The 16,086-nt window shown below is 38.6% G+C and overlaps 1 protein-coding gene across 1 annotated transcript; it reads left to right on the top strand.

Annotated features, from left to right (window-relative positions):
* The first annotated feature begins 1,050 nt into the window (after window positions 1-1,050).
* LOC139140705 (2-Hydroxyacid oxidase 2-like) lies at window positions 1,051-15,815 on the top strand. The gene is made up of 6 exons (XM_070710092.1): window positions 1,051-1,193; window positions 1,484-1,776; window positions 3,208-3,426; window positions 13,161-13,319; window positions 14,529-14,598; window positions 14,974-15,815. Exons 1-6 carry the CDS (start codon window positions 1,088-1,090, stop codon window positions 15,039-15,041), a joined length of 915 nt encoding a protein of 304 aa, XP_070566193.1. The 5' UTR covers window positions 1,051-1,087; the 3' UTR covers window positions 15,042-15,815.
* The last annotated feature ends 271 nt before the right edge of the window (window positions 15,816-16,086 follow it).

Here is a 16,086-nt window from a genome sequence, read left to right as displayed (position 1 = left end):
TTCTAAATAACGAGATTTTTCGTCTAAAATGGCCCCGGTATATTTACTTGCGGCCGCACAACCCGGCCACCTCTCATAGTAAGTGCCCCCGGGGAACGTTACACATAAGTACAGTACGAATAGAGTAAACGGGAGTACATGCAGGGCTACTCTATAGTCCTACTATTCTCCTTGAGGCCCGCTCGTCGTTATCGTGAATTATATCAGTCGTGAAAATAGTTATAAGGGAGCCTTCAGTAATTACTGGGGATAGACCAGGGATTTTCACGCACACCTATTCTGTACAATTGATCCTCGCCTCCACCTGTCTAAAATGTGATCCCTATCCGACATTCTATAACTTGACCCTATCCCCAACCACTGCAGTATCTACTGTCTGCACGTCCCAGGGGTTGTACACATCAGATTAAACAGCCAGAACCAACCAGGTGGTAGGGTCGTATTCTAGGGTGAAAGGCTGGTCTGTATTCGGTTTGCGAGGTTGAAGTAACTGATAAGTATTTTAATTCTTTCACGGACAGTCTTTGGAAAAACTACGCCTTTTGCTTGTTTTTACAGACAAAAATGATGAACAAAGATCCCATTTTCCTTGGTTTTGGGGACAACAATGGGTACCCAACGTCAAAAAGACAGATCTAATGTTTCATCTTCATCTGGAACCTAATCTAATTACCTACAATTTCTACACTAAATAGGCTACATACTTTGCCACACTGTGACATGTTCTTATATTACCAAAGGTAGACAATGAAATATGCAGTTTTAAATTTAGAACTTTGGAGCAGCATTGCCATTGAATATTTTATGCACATATTTCTCTACCTATGGCTATATATTTGACCATGATTTTTTATTTACAGTCGCTCCTTACAATACCATGTAGCTTATGTTAAATTGTGACCTTGTTGAAAACCAAGAAGAGAGAAAATGATACGTGAATTAAATCATGATATTCTAATACACGTGTTATTGGCCCTTATTATGGCATACACATCACTTCAACGTTGTCACACTTGGCACGTTGTCTCTTCATATTTTATAGACTTTGTTGAAACCACGGGTATTGAGAGATGTTTCAACCATAGATATGGTGACTGATATCCTTGGCCAGAGGATAGGTATGCCAATTTGCATATCACCGACAGCTCTCCATAACTTGGCACATCCCGAGGCCGAAATTGCAACATGTAAAGGTAAATAGCTGCAATAGCGGGCTTTCAAGGTAAATTCTTTCTTGCCGAAAGGGTTTTAAATTTAGCCGAATTTAAACGACCTTGAACTCTTTGTCCAGCCTAGGGCGAGTTGACATTTCGGTCTCTTTCGAAATTCGTTGCACGATAGCGGAGGGCAGTTCAGGGTTAGGACAACATTCAACACAAAATATTACAGGGTTAGGAGAACATTTAACACAAAATATCCCAGGCTGTATATAGATCACAATCCCTTTGACGGTTTTCTTTTTGGTGGCTTGTTTTTTTTTCAGCTGCAGCAGAAATGAACACTATCTTGATAATGAGTGCTGCCTCCAGTAAATCAATAGAGGACATCGCTGCCCTGCGACAAACGTCCATCAAATGGCAGCTTGTGTATACCTGGCGTGATCGTGGGGTCACAAAAGATATGATAAGACGAGCTGAGAAGGCGGGCTTCAAAGCGATTGTTCTCAGTGTTGATCTTCCGGTTCTAGGTGTGAAGAGACGGCTTTTAAAAGATGGCAGACAGACCATCTTGCGTACTCTACAGCAGTCTAGGAATCTTTATAAGTACATCGGAAAGGTATCTCCAATATATAACACACAAGGGATGCAAGAGATTTAGAAATTAGCTGCAGTTTCGGGGATAAGAACACAAATACAAAATTGCATCAATAATATGAAAGCCACCAACGTATTGCAAGGTCTGTTGGCACGCGAATGTTTATGTGCACCTATTAAAGTAGTTTCCATAAATGTTCGTGTACATTCTTTCGCTTATTCAAAATATTCAACGATGTATAGTCATCAACCAAAGCTCATTATCTTTCATTATGTGACAGAAGAGTACTTAATCTTTCATTCACCCATCGAAGCAGTGCATGATACAATAAGGTAGTTTGTCTAACATAACTCAACAAAAACGTTAGTTGTCAAGTTCTACAAAATACGTGCCTCACTACACCCTTGGAAGCGACTGGGTCAATCCATTGGAGATTGTGTCACCATCGTGTATGTATGTCCATTAATCTGTGCTCACATAAAGCTTTTGTGCAAACTTTGAAAGAGACCTAAGAGTGTGACAAGTCCTACGGTACTGCATGCAACAGAGATGACCAAAATTAACCTTTTTATTATACTTTACCAAAGGAAACGTAAAGAATACGAAGTCAGACCTCTACATCAAAATCTACAATTATTCTAACTAAATTACTCTGCACTGTCTCCCTCCTATACAAGTTAGATATGACATATAGCCAAAACAAGGGGCTGTGTGCCCTAAGGTATGTGACCATTTGCCCAACATCAGGAGAGCAATTGGTCTCCTGCCTCGAGGGTACATAGTCCCTTGTTTGGGATACATGTATAACGCCTTTTGTTATATGCCTCCCTTACATAGTTTTCACTACAAATGTTTTGGTTTGTTTGCAAATGACAATCATATTCTTTTCTCCAATTTTTAGTTCAGTGTAAGTTAAATTAAAAAATACAAAAAGAGTCCTCATCGTAGAATGGCGTATTGATATATTTCAATCACTTTCATGCGCAGTTTATCGATTTTTAAGCATAATTTTCTAAAAACCGCCTGTGATTTGAACATTTTTAAATCCAAGTCCTGTCAGTTTTCTTGAATGTTTTCCAGTGTGTACATATATTAACCATTCGAGTGCTGTAATTTTTCCCTCCAAAATTTTAGTGCAACACTTGACCAATTTTTATGAATTTTTCCGTGAGTCTTTTAATGATTTTGGAAAAAATGGACATCATATTTTATTGGCTGCAAATTTTATCAAAATTTCAGTAAAAATCTGAAAATAAAATTGACTAGGGTAAAATTTATAGAGGTGAAAAAATGGACTTCCACGCTCAAAGGGTTTAATGATTGTTCAGCTGTTAAAAGGATGTACAGATTACGGAAAGCATCAAAGCCCATGACAAGGATAACAACATTGACAACTTCAACAAAAATGACAAGAAAGTTTGCCAAATTCAGTGTTGTATCTTCTGCCTACAGGACTTGCAGATCGGAGAAGGATTCCCAGCTGAGCTCATGACTTCTTCCGCCGGCTCGACATGGGAAGACATTACATGGATCAAAACAATGACAACATTGCCTGTCATCCTAAAAGGCATCGTGACTGTAGAGGACGCTGTGCTTGCCGCAGAACACAACGTACAGGGAATAATCGTATCGAACCACGGTGGCAGACAATTAGATGGTGTACCAGCGACGGTAAAATCTACATAACTTCAAGTCTCTTCGTCTCTTTCTGTCTCAGTCTTTCAGTATATATATATATATATATATATATATATATATATATATATATATATATATATATATATATATATATATATATATATATATATATATATATATATATATATATATATATATATATATATATATATATATATATATATTACGATGTGTAAAACTCGAGTTATGCCTATGTCGGCGATTATCAAATAGTCAAATCATCACTTTGCTGCAAATAACTTGAATTTTTGGCGTTGTTAAATACAACTGGAATCTCGCAATGTGTTTACACAGCGGTACATGTTTGTAACGAACTCTGTACACACAGATAGACTGTTTTGTCGAACTGCTTAGGTGATGATAGCTATAAGTTGGTTACATTTTAGGTTCTTACAGTCACAGAGTCTTCGAAGTGTACTGCACAATACACATTATTTTAAATATTTATACTAATCACACTCCTTTCTGGTATGCAACCAATACCAATCGGGGGTTTTTGGCCCTTTTAAAACCCGATAATTAAGATTGTAGTCCACTTCTCCTGTGCATGGTGGTTTTGGGTCCAGGAAGAGATTTTAGATCACCTCCTTACCTATGATGACGTGTTTTGCAGATTGATGTGTTATCAACCATCGTTGATGCAGTCGGAAACAAACTGGAAGTATACGTCGATGGCGGTATACGAACTGGTACTGACGTTTTGAAAGCGTTGGCATTGGGCGCAAGGTCTGTTTTCATCGGTAGACCTGTATTCTATGGCCTGGCATGTGATGTAAGTCTTTCTGTTTTAACTCGTTCATTTTTGGGCATGTATACATTATCATATACAATGGGGGACCGGTAGCACAATATTTGAAAGCTCATCTGCTGGGTGAATGACAATTTTGTGAAGAGTCGAAAGAGTAAAATGCTTGGTTCGGATGATCGCCTGCCGAACAGCATGGAGTGGCAATTTTATGTCAAAGGACACGAACTGCAATCCCGTGACATAGTTCCGGGCCCTTATTTCGTTTATCTCCAATTTCTTTATCATTATTATTTTACCATTTTTGTCATAATCTCCCGATTTAGAGCGATCGATCGTGTAATCGTAATTGGTGCCAGGTTTTAATATATAATCGTTTTGTTTGGATCAATTAACTGCACAGAAACTCAAACTAAAGAATTGATTGTGCGTTGCATCACTCTCTTAAAAGAGTTCCCCAAGAAAGTGTATCAGATCACGTTTATATTACAGAGCAGCCCCTAAAGGTCAAGGTAACATACGCGTCGTCCAGAGCTTTGTCTTGATATGGGTGTCTCTTTATTATAACCGCCATGATAATTTAAAGTGATGCCTATAATTTTGCACTTTTTGTAAATGTTCCGATGTTCGGCAATATTTTATTCATTGAACAAGTATACGTGGATGTTCAGTATATTTCCATTTTACTCTAAAAATGAAACCATTGACGCGCCCATCATTAACGGGTATTTGAAATTCAAAATGGCCGTTATGATCCCCGCATGGGGAAAAATAACAGTTTTGATTTTCACAAACTGAGACCGTGAAACGTTTTTCTCAATGCAAGAGCTTTATCACACGCTTCCACAAGTGGTAGACGAGAAAAGTGTTGGAATTTAGAGTACGAAAATCGATATCTCTCCCCGCGGCGCATTCTACCGTAAATAGGCTATGAAAGATGATCTCTTTGGATCGTCACATCGTTTGACAAAGATTGGCAGCTAGCAAATAAGCACGGTCCCTTTGATAGAGGGACCGTGATATAAGTCTGTTATTGTTAGTATGTTCTAAGTACAAACATTATACTCAAAAGATCAGTATCGCTGAAGGAGGATAAGGTAAAGGCATGTTTTACGGGACAAGCGTTTCGAATAAGCTTGTCATTACTACCATGTTATTAGTGAACGAATTTATCTTTTAAAGTTTTGTTTTATAATTTAACAATACTATCAGGGAGAAGAAGGAGTGAAAACTGTTCTTCAGATTCTGCGAGATGAATTGAGCAGAGCCATGGCTTTGACAGGTTTGTGCTTTTCGAAAAACAATGTCGTCTTTTTCGGCGTCGTTGAGAGAGAGAGAGAGAGAGAGAGAGAGAGAGAGAGAGAGAGAGAGAGAGAGAGGTGTCTAAGATAAATTTTAGATAAACAAATACTCTATGATCGGCGTTGAGACTGAGCCTTGACACCACACAGAACATACAAAATGTGTCATTCGTCTTACGCTGCCATCCATTATCGGACATTGTAGAGTAAGCTAGTGTGACGTTTGGCAAACACTCTTGATTTCACTTCAACAATCACTTAACCAAAATATCAGAATTGTCGTGCGTAAAGTGCATTTCACGAAATTGCAGATTCTCTCATTGTTCCTTCTTTCAGGATGTAGCCGACTAAGTGATATTTCCAGGGATCTTCTAAGTTGGCGGGAACAATGGTCGAAACTGTAGACTCATTGTAAGTCGAGTATTGTCCAAGGCTTCTGGAGACTGCTTTAAGAACGAAGTTTTTAGGTTCCGGGCAACCATTTTTGTCCGTCGATGTTTGTCTGTGTACAATTCACGTCATAAAAAGATCGAATTGGAAGAATATTGGCCACGCCAAACGATTGACTCCATCAACGTTCATTAACAAAGATTGTTCGAATTCAACCCGCTTATATCTTGCATATGATGAAAACCAGGATATTCCCTCTAAAGGCGATGGATGAACCACTCACCAGTGTAATCTAAGCTTCTAAATATCACTTTTCTGGCAGATTCTCAGTACGCAAGTAGAATGGAGTCCTTTTTTCAATCTATGTGTAGACATGAATTCCAATGTGAGAATTGCAAACTATACCTGCGCAACAAAAAACGTCATATCAACTATATCATACTTTTGCTACTAACCTACATAACAGTAGATACAAGGCAGTAAATGTAGCTTAAAGTGATGAGTTCATGGTGTTATAAAGTGTTTGACAAAGCACAAATTATTGTAATGTAATCATGGTATCCCCAAATCAACACTGCTATTGACTTTCTCATTGTTTCAGACTGGTTTGTTCATAGACTTGATACGTCGAGAATACCAAGAATGATGCTACCCACAAGTGACGAGCATGTTTCTGATTAGATCCTAAATGTAACAGCATTGTCTCTAGCCCATGCTTGACACCTGAACTACACAACCCAGTACACAAAGCTAGGCCAAAGACTGCCGAAAATTCCAATGTGATGACCACAGTAAAATGATGATAATATTTAAGTTATGTAAAGTATATAACTTGGTAAAGAATGTACACCGAAGACTGAATTCGAGACTGGGAATATCACGTTTGCCATCTTGTAATAAAGATCTAAAGTGGTGCTTACAACCAACATCTTCGTGCGTCAGCTTTAGTGACTGAAAGCATGACGGTCCAGACTGGTACCTTAAAGTACTCGTATTCCCCAAACTATGAGCGCAATAGTATCATGCAATCGTACCATAAGACCTTGGTTAGCGTAGCTATGTAAACCTTACCCATCAGACGCTGGGTAAGATCCCGAATTTAGCATTAAATTGTGCCCTGGACAATCCAATCACAGAACACAAACGTTGAAATATAGAAGCTTGACGAGCGCCTACATGTTCGACCAAATACTTCAAAACTATCTTGATTTCCTGCAAAATGATGGATCAAAACGGATTATTTGATTAGAAGTAGATATTTGTGTGAGGGATGGTATCTGACAGAGAAAACGCTCATGGCTAGCGACCAAATTTGATTCTCGTGAAACGCTCAGTCCATTTGAATATTGTACAACAACTACAAATACATTATTATAACTAATTTGGGAAAATTAGATCTTTTTATTTTTCAGTGTTAGGTGCCATATAGCTGAATGTTGCAATATTGTAAATTGCTCATAAAAAACAATGCATTGCTATATTAATTACATATGCAGATTAAACCGCCATTGTTCACTATCCAATTATCCTGACAAGTGATTGCACCTCTGGGGAACTGCATCTTTCTCACACTCAAAGGCATCAACCCAGATCGCATGGAACTGCTCCAGCCTCTTTGTTCTATGTGTCAACAGAAAAATTAATTTTGATTTTATAGATCATTTCGAAGATAACAATGAACCGCTTGCTCTGATGCACAATATTTGGGATTTATGAAACAACCCATGCACAACTTTGAAGTATTCTCGAATGTCAGCTTAATGACTTAATGGCAGCTCTTGATAACAACACTGAAAACAACTTCCCCCTTCCCTACAATTGGCACCTGAACAGTGGAAGTCATACTGGTCACTTTTATTAGGACACAAATGGAACGGTGTACACGCCCTGACTGGCGTTTTTTCAGTACGAAGTCAAATTTATGGGTAAGAATAGGTAATTTATATGACCCAAGAGTGACATTACTCCATTTATAGCTGCTGTGACTTTTAGCAAATGTTTGATGGTCTCGTTTTTATATGCACTACAGTTTCTTGTTCTACTCCCTGAAGCGTGATGAAAGGTCCAGCTTTTAGCTCATCAACATAGTCAGCAGTGTTATTGAAAATTGAATCAAAGTCCGGATTAGAATTCATTTGTTGTCAAAAACAATGATTAGGCTGGCTTACACATATACAGAGTATTTGGTAAAACAGAATATTTGTTATTCTAGCATACTGTAGGGAGTAGAACAAGAAAAAGCAGTTTATACACGGAACAAAGGATTAACTAAAAGATTAGCCAAAAGGTACAGCAAATGTCCCTTTTATATAATTACACTAATTACGTCAGTGTTTCTGTCAGATGGAGGAAGTCAACATGTTTCCAAACCTTTTTAATGTAATCACTGTATTTTCTGCTTTATGAGAAGAGAACATATTTCAAAACAAGGCCCTCCTTCCCAAGAAGCGAAATACACACGGAAAAGATCTCTCCACGTCACAATCAGGCCAGTTTTATTTTGAGGGGATCTCAAAATTATACCAAGTCTGGAGGTGGAATTTGAAGGCGATTTGAGTTTGTTAGGGGAGACATTTGAAAAAATAACAGATATTTTATTATCCCTCCACAGGTAATTGTGAATGCTGCTTTGCAAGATATTTAATCTCGGCAAAATAAATATTACATCTTAAACGTGTACTTCTTTCTACGCAAAAACAACACCTACATCTGAGCCATCAGGCGGTACGGTAAAATCTGATCAAAAAAGGCCACATTTATCGCACGTAATGCTGTCGTACAGATTTAGCGTTCCATACATTACAGTAAGCGGTACTACATTGTACCAACATCATGTGACATACTTGTTTGACCTTGCAGTTACCCTCTCGTGTCACCGCTTGGAGTGACGAATAGAACCATTTTGACAATGGCGGGCGGCAAGCCTTTAGTGTGTCTCGACGATTTCGAGGCAAGAGCCAGGGAAATACTGCCGACACCAGTGTGGGTCTACTGCAGCACAGGGGCTGACGAAGAAAACACGCTCAGAGAAAACAGAAAAGCATACCGCAGGTAGGTTTCCGAAACATCGCGTTGTTAACCTATCGTACCTCCTTGTTGTAAGCATATCGTAAACTCGCGAAACTGAGGTTTAGAGATACTTGCTCATATTTGATCTAATTTGTCCCGAGTGTCAGTCTGAAAGTTTTTTTTAAATGACTTATCCAACCACAGAAAGCGTGCAAGTTACACGTAAGTACAGTACGAGTAGAGTAAACGGGAGTACATGCAGGGCTACTCTATAGGCCTACTATTCTCCTTGAGGCCCGCTCGTCGTTATCGTGAATTATATCAGTCGTGAAAGTAGGGGTGTAGCAGCCACCCTATGCTGTCATTTTTCAAGCACGACTGACCTGCCAGTAGCATTCACAAGATAGCTGGGTACACATTCCTGTTCGAGAAAATTTGAAAGACCTTTATCTAGCATTTTCCAATGACAAAAAGGTCACCTTATAATATTGTTAATATGGGTGAACATTAGAGCAAACTACATCTTCTTATTTAAGAAATCTGGGCGATAGGGAGACAATTTCAATTTAGCACTTGCTTGGCTGTATATCTCAGAAAATTATTCACTAGGTTTCAAAGGGGTCTTTACATCATCACATTCCTTCCTAACCCCTCCGAATACCATTTCAATAATTATAAATGGATATCTACTGCATGCACGTCCCGGCGGTTGTACTTATTAGATTAAACAGCCAGAACAAACCACTTTGATTTGGATACTATAGAGGTGGTGGGGTCGTATTCTAGGATGGAACGCTGATCTCTATATTTGACTTATTTAACTTTTGTGAGTTTGGAGTAACTGATAAGGCATTTTCATTCTTTCACAGAAAGGCTTTAGGAAAAGCTACGCCTTAGGAATGATGTATAAGAGATCTCTTTTTCCTTGATTTTTCGAACAAGCATGGGTATCCAACGCCGAAACGACTGGTCTAATGTTTCATCTTCATTTGGAACCTAACCTAATTACCTACAACAATTTCTGCACTAAGTAGGCTGCATACTTTGCCATACTGTCATATGTTCTTTTATTACCAAAGGTGGACAATGAAATATGCAGTCTTAAATTAATACCTTTGGAGCTACCTTTGGAGCACCATTGAATATTTCAGGCACATATCTCTCTCCTTATAGCTATATATTTGACAGTGATCATTTATTTGCACCCATTCCTTGCAATACCATGTAGCTATGTTAAATTGTGACCTTGTTGAAAACCAGCAAGCGAGAAAATGATGCGTGATTTAAACCACAATATTCTCATACACACGTTATTGCCTCTTATTATCGCAAACACATCACTTCAACTTTTGTCACACATGGCACGACATTTCTTCATATTTTATAGAATTTGGTTGAAACCACGGGTATTGAGAGACGTTTCAACCATAGATATGGTGACTGATATCCTTGGCCAGAGGATAGGTATGCCAATTTGCATATCGCCGACAGCCCTTCATATATTGGCACATCCCGAGGCTGAAATTGCAACATGTAAAGGTAAATGACACCAATAGACGGGCTTTTAAGGTAAAGTCTTTCTTCCCTAAAGAGTTTTAGATTGAAGCGAATTTAAACGACCTTGAACTCTTTGTCTAGCTTAGGGCGAGTTGACGTTTCAGTCGCTTTCGAACCCAGTGCACGACTAGCTTATTGCAGTTCAGGGTTAGGTGAACATTAACACAAAATATTCCAGACTGTATAAAGATCGCAATCCCTTTGGCAGTTTTCCTTTTTGTGTCTTGTTTTTACAGCTGCAGCAGAAATGAACACTGCCATGATAATTAGTGCTGCCTCCAGTAAATCAATAGAGGACATCGCTGCCCTGCGACAAACGTCCATCAAATGGCAGCTTGTGTATACCTGGCGTGATCGTGAGGTCACAAAAGACATGATAAGACGAGCTGAAAGGGCAGGCTTCAAAGCGATTGTTCTCAGTGTCGACCTTCCTGTGTTAGGCATGAAGAGACGGCTTATTAAAGATGACAGACAGACCTTCTTTCGTACTCTACAGAAGTCTAGGAATCTTAATAAGTACATCGGAAAGGTATGCCGAATATACTAAAGACCAGCGATGCAAGGGATATAGAAATTAAGTGCAGTTTCGGAGATTAGAACACAAATCTAAAAATGCATCAAAAATATAAAAGCCTCCAGTGCTTTCGTTGATAAGGTCATTTGATAAGGTCATTTGGTACGTGAATGTTTATGTGAACCTACTAAAGCAGTTTCATAAATTTTCGTGTACATTCTTTCGCCAATACAAAATATTCAACCATGTATAGTCAATCAATCGAAGCTAATTATAGTTCATGGTGTTAGAGAAGAGTACCAAATATTTCATTCACCCGGTCAAGAAGTGCCTGATACCATCAGTTAGTTTGTATAACGGAACCGAAATGTTTGTTGTCAAGTTCTACAAAATACTCATCCATCTGTACCCTTGGAAGCGACGGGTTCAATCCAAGTGGAGATTGCGTCATCATTGTGTATATATGTCTATTACTTTGTGCTCATATAGTGCTTTTGTTCAAATTTTAATATGACAAGTCCTACGATAATGCATGTAACAAAGATGACCAAAATTAATCTTTTTATCATACTTTACCAAAGGAAACGTAAAGAATACGAAGTCAGACTTTTACACCAAATCTACCGATCTACGGACTCAATAATTGTGTGCTGCCTTCCTCCTACAAGTTAGATATTACTTATCATAGCCCAAACAAGGGAATTTGTGTTCGAGAGTAGGTGATCATTCGCAAAACGTCAGGAGAGCAATTGGTCTCCTCCCTATTGAGGGCAATAGTCCCTTGTTTGGGCTTTAATGTTTTTACATGCCTCTCTTTCATAGTTTTCACTACAAGTTTTTGGGTTTACTTGCAAATGACATTCTTATGCCCCTCACCATGTTAGTTTAGTTCAGTATACGTTACGTTAAAAAAATTATCGTTAAGTTGTGCATTAATATATTTCAATCACTGTTATGCAGCATATCGATTTTTCATGCATATTTTTCTGAAAACCGCCTGTCATTTGAACATTTTTAAATCCAAATTTTGGCAAGTTGAATTTCACTTTCAGTCAAAGGATAACTAATGCAGCCCTCGAAGTTATCGACGAGTTACCATTGAATCCTATGGCGCGCGCGACGTTCCATATACGAGGCATGTAATAAACATAACCGTTTTTTGTTGATCAGTTTTATACACCTGTAGTCAGTTTTCTTTAATGTTTTCCAGTGTGTACAAGTATTAACCCTTTGAGTGCTGTTATTTTTCGCACCAAAATTTTAGTGCAACATTTTACCAAATTTTATGAATTTTTCTTTGAGTCTTTTAATAATTTTGATCAAATTTTATTGGCTCCACACTTTATCAAAACTTTAGTTAAAATATGAAACAATTGACCTCGGCGCTCAAGGGTTAAATGAGTGTTCAGTGTTAAAATGATGTACACATTACGGAAAGCATCAAAGCCCATGGCAAGGATAACAACATTGACAACTTCAACAAAAATGACAAGAAAGTTTGCCAAATTCAGTGTTGTATCCTCTGCCTTCAGGACTTGCAGATCGGAGAAGGCTTCCCAGCTGAGCTCATAACTTCTTCCGCCGGCTCGACATGGGAAGACATTACATGGATCAAAACAATGACAACATTGCCGGTCATCCTTAAGGGTATCGTAACTGTAGAGGACGCTCTACTGCTGCCAGAAACACAATGTTCAAGGAATATTAGTATCCAACCACGGTGGCAGGCAATTAGATGATGTACCAGCGACGGTAAAGTCAACATTAACTTAGTTTCTTTGTCTCTTTCTGTCTCTGCAATTGTCACTTTTATGCAAAGAAAAATGAATTTTGGCGTTGTTAAATACAATTGGAAGTCACGCAATGTGTTTACACAGCTGTACATGTTTGTAACCTGGTTTTTACCCACCCAAGCAGATAGACTGTGTTTTGTCTGACCGGTGCGGTGATGATGGCTATAAGTTCCTTTTTTCTTTGAAGTTTGCTGCACACTACATATTTATGCTGCACAATATGTATTTACACATTTATAGTACGCACATCCCTTTCTGGTATGCAACCCATACAAGTCGTTTCTGGTCCTGTTGAAACACAATAATTAAGATTGTAGTCCACTTCCCCTATGCTTAGTGTTTTGGGTCCATGGAGAGATGTCAAATCACTTCCTTACCTATGATGACGTGTTTTGCAGATTGATGTGTTATCAGACATAGTTGATGCAGTCGGAGACAAACTGGAAGTATACGTCGATGGCGGTATACGAACTGGTACTGACGTTTTGAAAGCTTTGGCACTGGGTGCAAGGGCTGTATTCATCGGTAGACCTGTACTCTATGGCCTGGCATGTGATGTAAGTTTTTCTGTTTATGCTCTTTCATTTGGGGCATATATACTGAAAAAGCGCCCATCAAACGAATACATTATTATATACAGTGGGGATGACCGGTAGCACAATATTTGAAAGCTCGTCTGCTGGGCGAATGACAATTTTGTAAAGAGTCGAAAGAGTAAAATGCTTGGTTCTGATGATCGCCTACCGCACAGTATGGAGTGGAATGTTATGTCAAAGGACGCGAACTGCAATCCAATAGTTCCGTGCCTTGTTTAGCTTATCTCCCATTTATTTATCATCATTATTTTACAATTTTCGTTAAATCTCCCGATTTAGAGCGATCGTCTTGTAAGCTTAATTAGTGCCAGGTTTTAATATATTATCGTTTTGTTTAGATCAATTAATTGCACAGAAACTCAAACTAAAGAATTGTTGATGCGTTGCATCACTCTCTTAAAACAGTTTCCCAAGAAAGTGTATCAGATCACGTTTATATTACAGAGTAGCCCCTAAAGGCCAAGGTAACATACGCGTCGTCCAGAGCTTTGTCTTGATATGGATGTCTCTTTATTATAACCGCCATGATAATTTAAAATGATGCCTATAATTTTGCACTTTTTGTGAATGTTCCGATGTTCAGCAATGTTTTATTCATTGAACAAGTAAGTGGATGTTCAGTGTATTTCCAATTTTACGCTAAAAATGAAACCATTGACGCGCCCAACATTAACGGGTATTTGAAATTCAAAATAGCCGCCCCGCTTGGGGAAAAATAACATTTATGATTTTCGCAAAGTGAGACCGTGAAACGTTTTTCTCAATGCAAGAGCTTTATCTCATGCTTCCACAAGTGGTAGACCAGAAAAGTGTTGGATTGGAGAGTACGAAAATCGATATCTCTCCCCGCGGTGCATTCTACCGTAAATAGACTATGAAAGATGATCTCTTTGGATCGTCACATCGTTTGACAAAGATTGGCAGGTAGCATATAAGCACGGTCTCTTTGATAGAGGGACCGTGATATAAGTCTGTTGTTGTTAGTATGTTCTAAGTACAAACATTATACTCAAAAGATCAGTCTCGCCGAAGGAGGATAAGGTAAAGGCGAGTTTTACTGCACAAACGTTTCGAATGAGCTTGTCGTTATTATCATGTTACTATTGATCTTCAAACACAGAACGAATTTATTTTTTAAAGTTTTGTTTTATAATTTGATAATACTATCAGGGAGAAGAAGGAGTGAAAAGTGTTCTTCAGATTCTGCGAGATGAATTGAGAAGAGCCATGGCTTTGACAGGTTTGTGCATTTTGAAAAAAATGTCGTCCCTTTCGTTGTCGTCATGAGAGAGAGAGAGAGAGAGAGAGAGAGAGAGAGAGAGAGAGAGAGAGAGAGAGAGAGAGAGAGTGTGTTAAAAATAAAATTTAGATAAACAAAGACTATGATCGGCGATCAGACAGAGCCTTGACACCACACGGAACATACAAAATGTGTCATTCGTCTAACTCTGACGTAAGGAGTGCCATCCATTGTCGGACATTGTGGAATCAGCTGATATGACGTCAGGAAAGCACTCTTGATTCCACTTCAGCAATCATTTCATCGAAGACATCAGCATTGTGCATAGAGTGCATTTCACGAAATTGCAGATTCCCTCATTGTTCCTTCTTTCAGGATGTAGCAGAATCAGTGATATCTCCAGAGATCTTCTAAGTCAGCGGGACCGATGGTCGAAGCTATAGACCGATTGTAAATGGAGTATTTTCCGAGGCTTTTGGAGACTGCTTTGAGAACGAAGTTTTTAGGTTCCGGGCGACCATTTGTGCCCGTCGATGTTTGTCCGTGTACCATTCATGTCATGAACAGAATTGGAAAGAGATAGACCACGCTCAAAAGATTGACTCCATCAACTTTCATTAACAAAGATTGTTCGAATTCACACCGCTTATATCTTGCATATGATGAAAACCAGGATATTCCGTCTCAAGGCGATGGATGAACCGCTCACCAGTGTAATCTAAACTTCTCTGTGTCACTTTCTGGCAGATTCTCAATACGCAAGTAGCATGGAGAGTCCTTTTTTCATCTTCCATTTTTGAATCTATGAATTGAATGTGAGAATTGCAGAGTATACCTGCTCAACGAAAAAGGTCATATCAACTGTATCTTACCTTTGCTACTAACAGTAGGTACAAGGCTGTAAATGTAGCTAAAAGTGATGAGTTCATGATGTTGAAACGTGTTTGATCAAACACAATATATTGTATGTAATCATGGTATCCCCCAAAACAACATTGCTATCGACTTTCTAATTGTTTCCGAATGTTTTGTTCATGGACTTGGTATACCTAGAATATCAAGAATGATACTACACACCCGTGACAAACATGTTTCTGATTAGATCCAAAATGCACCAGCATTATCTCTAGCCCATACTTGGCACCTGAACTACATAAAACACTACACAAAGGTAGGCCAAAGACTGCCGGAAATTTCAATGTGATGACCACAGTATAATGATGATAATTTTCAGTTATTGTAAATTAGAACAGTATATAATTTGGTAAAGCAATGTACACCGAAGAGAGAATTCGAGACTTAGAATGTGACATTTACCATCTTGTAATAAAGATCTAAAGTGGTACTTACAACCAACATCTTTGTGCGTTAGCTTCAGTTACTGAAAGCATAATGGTGACGCAATGACTAGTACCTCAAAATACTCGTATTCCCCAAACTACTAGCGCAACATTATCATTCACTCGAAGCATAAGACCTCTGTGTGCG

The sequence above is a fragment of the Ptychodera flava genome, chromosome 9, assembly GCF_041260155.1.
Source record: "Ptychodera flava strain L36383 chromosome 9, AS_Pfla_20210202, whole genome shotgun sequence".
Taxonomy (NCBI): domain Eukaryota; kingdom Metazoa; phylum Hemichordata; class Enteropneusta; family Ptychoderidae; genus Ptychodera; species Ptychodera flava.
The sequence above is the reverse complement of the archived record's forward strand: the minus strand, read 5'-3'. Positions and strand labels throughout refer to the sequence as shown.